General features: G+C 36.1%; 3 protein-coding genes across 3 annotated transcripts; 1 reads left to right on the forward strand and 2 right to left on the reverse strand.

The window, feature by feature from the left end:
* Nucleotides 1–708: 708 nt before the first annotated feature.
* LOC106336875 (guanylate-binding protein 4-like) lies at nt 709–4,883 on the forward strand. Its single transcript, XM_013775841.1, has 17 exons — nt 709–981; nt 1,390–1,492; nt 1,584–1,653; nt 1,748–1,786; nt 1,866–1,983; nt 2,070–2,127; nt 2,336–2,400; nt 2,516–2,522; nt 2,599–2,659; nt 2,756–2,815; nt 2,906–2,925; nt 3,006–3,071; nt 3,163–3,330; nt 3,423–3,680; nt 3,769–3,981; nt 4,076–4,347; nt 4,425–4,883. Exons 1-17 carry the CDS (start codon nt 902–904, stop codon nt 4,558–4,560), a joined length of 1,794 nt encoding a protein of 597 aa, XP_013631295.1. The 5' UTR covers nt 709–901; the 3' UTR covers nt 4,561–4,883.
* A 323-nt stretch (nt 4,884–5,206) lies between these two features.
* Nucleotides 5,207–6,412, reverse strand: LOC106340665 (protease inhibitor HPI-like). Its single transcript, XM_013779508.1, has 2 exons — nt 6,344–6,412; nt 5,207–5,599 (listed from the first exon to the last, which is right to left on the reverse strand). Exons 1-2 carry the CDS (start codon nt 6,360–6,362, stop codon nt 5,406–5,408), a joined length of 213 nt encoding a protein of 70 aa, XP_013634962.1. The 5' UTR covers nt 6,363–6,412; the 3' UTR covers nt 5,207–5,405.
* A 1,085-nt stretch (nt 6,413–7,497) lies between these two features.
* LOC106341563 (protease inhibitor HPI-like) lies at nt 7,498–8,100 on the reverse strand. Its single transcript, XM_013780299.1, has 2 exons — nt 7,924–8,100; nt 7,498–7,673 (listed from the first exon to the last, which is right to left on the reverse strand). Exon 2 carries the CDS (start codon nt 7,648–7,650, stop codon nt 7,498–7,500), a length of 153 nt encoding a protein of 50 aa, XP_013635753.1. The 5' UTR covers nt 7,651–7,673; nt 7,924–8,100.
* Between the last annotated feature and the right edge of the window lie 1,015 nt (nt 8,101–9,115).

Consider the following 9,115-nt stretch of genomic DNA (forward strand, 5'->3'; position numbering starts at 1 on the left):
TACTTGCAAGTTATTTGTCTTGTTCGATTACTTGTTACTTACAAATATTTATTATTTATTTGGATATATTTCTAAGTTTCTAAAAATTACTTGATAGATAATATTTTACGAGAAAAGGTTATGAAAGTTTGTTTTATTTACTTGACTCGGTAAAAACACGAGAATTATTTTAGATAAAATATTTGCACCTAATATAAAAAAAAGATGGAATTCGATAAGAAAGTATTGTTTACTTCTTACAACAAAGAAATATTTGTTTAGAGTTTTGGTTTTTATGGTTTAGTTATTATTTTTTCGGTCGTAAAACAAGTAATGAGTAATATCAAGGTAAATCGTAATTTTTTTGGTGATACTTGTTACTTGGTTTGTACTTGCAAATAGCAAAACTCAACGATTTGATATTTGACGTGGCAACGACAAGTACTAAAAAATCGAGGCGAGTACGGATCAAGCGGATATAAGGCAAGTAACAATTGTTCATGTTGCTATAAACATTGTGCTAGTTTTAATTCGAGTTGATAACACGAACACAGTAATACAAAATTAATGGACTTTTAAACATTAGCGTATAAAGTATTATTTACGTAAGCATGTCTACGAAACTACGATTTAACCCTCCGAATCGAAGTCAGCACAACTTGGACATAAAAGGGTAAAACCGTAAACTAACTAGGCATATAAATCATCATATCTTTAAAGTATTAATCTAGTGTTCCACAACCTAAACTAAGATCTGGTGCAACCTGTTTCCCTCCTGTCTCTGCTGCGAGTGCACGGGTTCTTAACGTACACCCATCTCCCCCCTCCTCCGAGATCCCTTCCCCCACGAGTTTGAATTGAAACAGCCAGCAATTGGGTTTATTTAAATAACGGGTCGTGTTCTGTAATCGGGTCAAAGATCATGGATCGGGCGTTTGTTTTCTTACTGTCTCTCTGCCTCTTGTTGCAAACGTCTCTCTCGATTGAGAATTTTCACCAGGCGTAAGTGTGTCATCTCCTCTCTTAGATTTGTATATGTGATAACGTGTTAAAGTTCCTAGCTTTGTTCGGTTTCTGGATTATCCGACCGCATTGTTCTTTGGTCGGAATGAATGGAACCTTTGGATCTGTCGTATGGTTTTTTTTTCTTTTTCATTGCAATCTGATGGAAATAAATGTTTTTTTTTTTGTTTGTGTCCTGTTGATAATCTATTTAATTTTATTTTCCTCTTTTTGTCCATTGCTACTAGTAGTGTTAGGTCTGTTTTGGCCACATTGCTGCAAGACATTGTTATCCTTTGTGTAGACTAGTAGCAGTTCATTGTCAGCAAAATATATATATATTTTTTACATAGCTTTTGATTGATTATCAGTGATTAATACCAACTGGTTCGTTGCTGCCTAATGCAGTTTTCCTATAGTGGAGCCTGATCCGAATCATACAAAGCTTCGGCTTAGTAGAGAAGGTTTGGAAGCAATTAGCAGAATCACTACTCCTATTGCTGCTGTTGCGGTACGTCAGAGAGTCTGATGTTTGTTTGACTGCTTGTCTATATTACTTTTTTTTTCTGAATCTAATCTGTTTTTTTTTTTCAAAACATTAGGTGATTGGCCCATACCGTTCTGGAAAATCTTTTCTACTCAATCAGCTTCTTTCCCTTTCTTGTTATGAAGGTGCTTCTTATCTCAAACACTTGTGTGACATTGTGAATAATCATTTTTTTTTTTTTTGCAAATTTAACTTGCATTACTTTCATTTATTAAACAGGTTTTGGTGTTGGACACATGCGTGATACAAAAACAAAAGGTATATGCTTTGTTTGCTATTGAAAGGTTTTAACTTTTTTTTTTTTTGTTGGGATCCAACTTAATTGTTTTGTAAACAGGTATCTGGGTGTGGGGAACACCACTAGAGCTAGAGATTGACGGAGTTAAAACTTCAATTATTTACCTTGACACTGAAGGATTTGAAAGTGTTGGAAAGTCAAATGTTTATGACGATCGGTACCCTTTCATTTCATTTTTTTTCTCTCGAAAATTTAGACATTTGTTTGATGAAGCTCTGAATATTTAATCAATTTTTTTTTCAGAATATTTGCTCTGGCAACAGTTATGAGTTCTGTGCTTATCTATAATCTGCCTGAAACCGTAAGTTTGTCCTGCCTCTGTCTTTGTTCAGATTGCTTATGATTCTAGAAACATTATACGTAATGATCTATAGACTAGGTAGCAATCATAGATACAATCATTTAATTTCTGAAAGTGTACAAATAAGGATTGTGTAACATAGAGTAGTAACTAGTGTTTTAAATAAGTTCATATACATTTGTCTTTTTCTGATATTAGTTCTCATCAGATCCGCGAAGCTGATATTTCTAGGCTCTCCTTTGCTGTTGAGTTAGCAGAAGAATTTTACGGAAGGTTTGGTTAATAGTACTCTGCACTTCCTCTTTTCTTAATAATAATAATAATGTCTTTATGGATACTGACTGACTAAGCTTCTATTTCCATTGGCTCATGCTACTCGATTGATTAGAGTAAAGGTACTTTCCTTAACGCTGATTCTGTTACTCTTAATCTTCTTCAAAACTTTTGTTTCTGATCTGCTGTATCATGTAGGGACAAGACGTTGCTTTTGAACCGTCAAAGCTCCTGTGGCTTATCCAGCGTGATTTTCTGCGTGAGTGCACTGTGTGAAAACATGCATAACTCTATGTATTTTGTTTCCATTTCAATGTGAGCTTGTCATGATTAACGCTACTCCAACTTCATGCAGAAGGTAAGTCGGTGAAGGAAATGGTGGATGAAGCTCTCAAACACGTCCCTAATGAAGATGGTCAGAGTTCCTTTTCCATTCTTTTTAACTGAAACCATTTCTCAGGCAGCAGCGTAACTGATTGTTTTTTGTTTGTTATGTTTTTTTCAGGTAACAAAAACATTGATCAGGTGTGTTCTTATTTCTTCTGCGTTGTGCCAGTAGTAGTAATCATCATTAGTGTCTCAGAAGTTATCCACCCTTTGTTCAGGTTAACCGGATCCGGGATTCCTTGGCGATTATGGGTGACAACAGCACTGCCTTCAGCTTACCACAGGTTAAAAAAATCATTTACATGTTTGAAAGTATTGTTGTTATCTCTAAAAGTACTTTGCAATATAACTTTTCTCCTTGTATTTGTTATGTAGCCTCACCTCATGCGGACGAAGCTGTGTGATCTGAAGGATGAGGAACTGGACCCTACCTATGTGGCAAGGCGTGACCAATTGAAAAAGCTCGTTGCTAGTATCCTCCGCCCAAAGATAGTGCAGGGGAAAGCATTAAATGGAAAGGAGTTTATTTCTTTCCTGGAACAGGTGTGTGTGTGTGTGTGTGTCTTTGAGATTCACACTTGTTACATGTATGTCACTTTTATGGTTCCAGTTTTAATTTTCTCTCTAATTTGCAGATACTGGATGCGCTAAATAAAGGAGAGATTCCATCAACAGGGTCACTAGTTGAGATATTCAATAAAGATATCGTTGAGAGATGTGTGAAGCTGTACAATGAGAGGATGGTGAAACTGCGGCTACCTATGTCCGAAGAGTATCTCCAAAGTGCACATGAAACAGCACATAACGAAGCTATCAAAGCGTTTGACGCTCAGCATTTCGGAAGACAGCATGCGAAGAAATCTGTGGATCAGTTGGATGAACAGATGCAAGAGGTATGATGAATCAAAATCCTTAGTGGATGGATGAGAATGAGACGAAAAGGATGATTCCTGAACAATCAATCTTTGTACCCCACTGCAGGTATATAAGAATTTTGTTCTTGCAAATGAATACCAATCGTCAAAGCTCTGCGAGGCGCTGTACACAAAGTGTGAAGACGACATGGACCACTTGCAAGCTCTCCGGCTCCCTTCCATGGCGAAATTCAACGCAGGTTTCGTGTACTGCAACCAGAGTTTTGAACACCAATGTGTCGGTCCTTCGAAACAAAGCTATGAGCAGAGGTTAACCAAGGTAGTAATAGTTAGTTATACAAACACACACCGTAATCAGATTTGGAAAGAACAAGTAGGTGAGGATTTTTACATTTGAACGGTATGTGTTGCAGATGATGGGGAAGGCACGGTCATTGTTCATCAAAGAATACAATAACAGGCTGTTCAACTGGCTGGTTGCGTTCTCTCTGGTAACGGTAGTGGTGGGACGGTTCATTATAAAGTTCATTTTGTTGGAAATGGCGGCATGGATACTCTTCATATTCTTGGAGACGTACACAAGGATGTTCTGGACAGCGGAATCTCTTTTCTACAACCCGGTCTGGCATTTCATCGTTGGGACTTGGGAGACTGTTGTGTATAGTCCCGTTCTCGACTTGGACAGGTAACAAACAAGTCCTCACAAAACTTCTCTCAACCTCTCTGCTTGTCTAATTCTGTGTTGTTTTTTTGGGTGAATAGATGGGCGATTCCTATAGTCTGCATTATTGCATTGTGTGTGCTTTATTGGCGGTGTTATGGAAAGAGGAAACACGGGTCTAGTTGGCTTCTTCCGATGTACAACAAGAATGGTCGGAGCAGGGAACGGTCAGAGTAAAACACATTGCTCCTCCTTCCTTACACCCTTATAACTTATATAGCATCTTCTCGGGCATGCTCCTTGCTTTTGTCATCGGAAGCTCTCTGCCCGTTACAACCAATTTTTTTGGACGCAGAAGAAGAATTTCAGTTAACAAGTGAAGAAAGAATAGAGATGATGATTTGATTGATCCATGTTGGTTTTGCTTTGATGCCTATATTCACTGCAATCTGTACCATTTACATAGAATTACATTTATCATGTTTTAAGCCTCGTGGAGACTTGTTGACGATGGTCCAAAGAAAATTATCATCTTTTTCAGAACACTAGTGATTGAATCAGTTTGATTTGTGAAATTTGGTGTTGTAGAAATAAATAGGGTTGTGGACAGCACCTACGCAACTACCAATCACTCCTAATGTTCCATTCTTCAAAATTCAAAAAAATAAAATTCAAAGAAATATTATTGAAATAAAAATATGAAAAAGGTAAAAACATGAAGTGCCACTAGAGATGGTTTTACAAAAGTGAAAGGAGGGAAAAAATATGAAAGAAACAAGGACTATTTTATCATAAAGATTTAGTTTTGTGAAACTTTTGAAAATATATAAATAAATTTTTAACTATATGAATATTTCATCATCAACATGGTATAAAATAAAAATTTGAAACAAATAGGACATGCATTTTATTCACTTTAAACCATTACGTTATACAGAGATTTATTTATAATTTTGAACAACGGTAACCTCTCGGGTAACGAAAACCCAAATTATTCATGTAAACGAGAAATTACATATATAGTTTTATTTTACTGATACTAAATAGACATAATAACAGCGTGGTCGGTAAACAAGACAAGTCTAGCCGGTCGTAGGGACCTGGACGACGATACGGTTTCTATTAACCCTAACCCTGACCCGGTCGCACCTGAAGTCTCCAGTCACTGGAGTTCCATCCAAGATCACCATTGCATCGACTCTCGAGTTCTCTCTTTCTATCACGGAAGCCGCATAGTCTCCATTTGTTCCCAAAAGCTCTGGCCATGAGTTCTTCCCTGTACGCACTCAAAGCAACCACATTAGATATATAGATCGTCTAGTAATTTATTTGCATTTTAGAGATCAATAAGTCCATCTCAAGATTGATTTCCGTGGAACTAATTAAAACAATATGATCCCTAGACCATGCCTGATGCCTCCCAGGTCATATTCGGTAAAAGTAACATTTTGAAGTTATAAATGAAACACCAACATGCATGGCGAGGGGAAAAAAAAATCAGCATGGCTTGGCCATACAATATCTATATATTAACGGATTTTATAGAAGAGACTTCAAATTCATATTATTCTCAAGATTTGTATCAGCTCCTACGACATTTATGATAAATTTAATTATTTTCTAGACGATTGAAAACAAAGAAATTTTGTTTAAACTTCTACTAAGAAGCGAATAGACATGACGTCCATTTGAATTTGGCCAACTAGATTAATCGTTGGTAAATATTGCATGGAATTGGTTTCTACTATTTAGCAAGAAGAACAAGTAACGTTTTAGTTTCAATGCACATGGTTTTGTCTATTGAGTTAGGTCGACCATTCCTTGTTACACGTGCATGGTGAGAAAGGTTAAAAGGGTACGGTTAGTCTGCTCAACCTATAGACAATTAGGTTAGTATCAAAAGGAGATAAATCCGGAAATGATTTTCGACTTGATTTGAATGGGCCGGGAATAAGCAATATAAAAGAGAATTGATTTAAAGCCGTAACACTATCAAATTATATACAATAACCAAAATTACCAGCACATTCGGACGACATGTTGCTACCCCTTTTTTTTTATCTTTGCAGTGCTGTGATGTATTTGTTATGCTCGTCTTTAGGAATCTGAGTCCAATTTATAGAATCAGAGACGTCAATGTCAGTGTCGGTGTAGTAGGTGAGTGCTTGTGTATTCAAAGTCGAAAACCTTGACTAACGGGTTTGAAATACAGTCCTTTGACATTTATAAACCTATAAGCTTTGAAAGTTATACCGTTTTCTTAAAAATTGTCGATATATTATATCAGTACTGGTAGAACCATATATTATATTGGATGGACAGTCACCGGTTCCTGATGCTAGCTTATCTTGATTAATGTTCTTACAAGTAATTTTATTTTGAAAATTTCTCTAAGCATATCCATCGACAACAAGTTAAAATTTCAAAAGCATAGATAATGTTGAAAGAAAAAGAATTAGGTGAAGAGAATATTCCCAATGCTTAATGGATTCTGTTTACATAGCTAAAGTTTATAATTTTGTAAATTTTCTCAGAAGAAACGCTTATACATTTTGAACATTTCTTTTAATAACCAACGCGATTGGCCTAGAGGTAGTTGAGGCCCAGAAACAATATGTTTCCCGCAGGTTCGACTCGCGTTGGCCACCCGAGCTAGGATTAAATCCCAAGAATACGTGGAGTGCCGTGGGCCTCGCGGGAATAGTCGGTTGACCACGGTCGCCGGAAACCCGCGGTTACCGAAAAAAAAAAAAACATTTCTTTTAATCAATCATTCATATAAATATATTCTCTAAAATCATCTTCCACAATATTTTTTCGTTCTCTTTCATCTCGATGAGCGCAGCAGGACTTGAGGATGATTTAGCGTTTTAATTAACCCTCTGCTCACCCTAAGACTTAATACTAGAAGAATATTACATTATTGATTTTCATAGGATATCAGATCACTTGCTTTATAGATATAACTTTGGGACGTAAGTAATATTTGGTGAACGAACACCGAAATTACTTGGTTTACAGATATAACTGAGACATAAGTCATAAGTAATACTGAGTGAAACAAACACCCAAACTATTTAAGCAGGTGATGCAAACTACATTATTATCGTACCAACCAGCTACACATTGTCTACATACTTAAGTCTATATTACACATAATGTTCGTATACAATTCTAGCCAGCGGTAGGGACTTGGACGACGATACGATTTCCATCAACACAAACCCTTACGCGGTCGCACCTGAGGTCTCCAGTCACTGGACTTCCATCCAAAATCACGACTACATTGACACCTGAATTCTCTCTTTTGATCACTGAATCCCGCATATAACATCAATGGTAGCCGTTAGCTGTTTTAAGGCACTACACATCAATATTTATCATATATGATGGTAAATGAAGCAACTAGATGATATTAGATATAACATCAATTGTTGATCCCAAGTACCCAAACTTTCTTAAGTACTATAAATAGGAATGAATGAATTTTATTTACTTGCAACTATTACGTTATACAAACATTTATTTAATTATAACTTTAGACATTAGTAACCGTTCGGGTAACGAGAACCGAAATTATTCACGGAAACGAGAAATTACATCGTGACCAACAGAGGATGTGAAATCACAGCTCCAGAATTGTCCGCAGAGTGCAAGTCGTATGGTGAAATCGTCCTCCTCACTACCGTTGTTATCGGGTTCGTGGGAGGAGATCCAGTCGGGGTTGTCGACATTGTCGATTCGGTTTAGGGTTCTTTAGAAAAAAAAAAAGGTTCGTGCTCTGATACCATATAGAGGAACAGAGAAGAAAGCAAATGCTGAGAATATTTATGTATATCACGTTGAGTCACATTACATGTATATATACAAGTAGAGAAGGATCTCTTATCAACTAAGTCCCTATACAATCGTAACAGAACTCAACAACCCAACCTTAGCTCCTATAATCTCGGAGTATATTCCAACACAAGCTCCGGCCATGAGTTCTTCCCTGCAACTGCAAGCACTCAAAGCAACCACATTAGATAGATCGGTTTGTAACTTACATTTGATATTTTAGAGCTAAATAAGTCAATCTCTCGATTTTTATTGAATTAATCAAAATAATATGCCCCTAGACCACGCCTCCCAGGTTATATTAGGTAAAAGTAACCTATTGAAATTATAAATGAAACATCAACATGGAGAGGGGAAAAATCACCAATATGGATACAATATATCTCTATATAAACCGATTTCATAGAAGAGACTTCAAATTCTTATTGTCCTCAAGATTTATATCATAAACTTAATTATTTTCTAGAAGAATGAAAACAAATAAATCGTTATTTTTTTTTTTGAACAAAAAATCGTTATTTAAACTTCGAATAAGAAACAGCCAGACGTCTTATCGAATTTGTCCAACTTAAGAGATATGAACATTGTATACTACTAAATTAGCCAAAATCTAGTTCAGTTATCAGAATTTTGATCCGCGCTTAAAAAATTATTATAACTGAACTAAATTAGCCAAAATATATCTAATTAAAAATTATTAAAAAATTTACAAATCTATACTACTAAATTAGCCAAAATCAACCAAGTAAATCTTAAGGCTCACAAGTTCAACAAATGTAACTCTTATAAAATGCACACAAAATATAACGTGAGAGAGTAGGTATGGGCATCGGGTCTTTTGGTTGGGTACGGATCGGTTCCTTTTGATCTAAGTATTTAAAATTTTCTGGTTCGGATTCGGGTCGATTTCTTTGGGATCAAGGTCCATAATTCAAATACCTACAAAATACCTATA

This window comes from Brassica oleracea, chromosome C4, assembly GCF_000695525.1.
Source record: "Brassica oleracea var. oleracea cultivar TO1000 chromosome C4, BOL, whole genome shotgun sequence".
NCBI lineage: Eukaryota > Viridiplantae > Streptophyta > Magnoliopsida > Brassicales > Brassicaceae > Brassica > Brassica oleracea.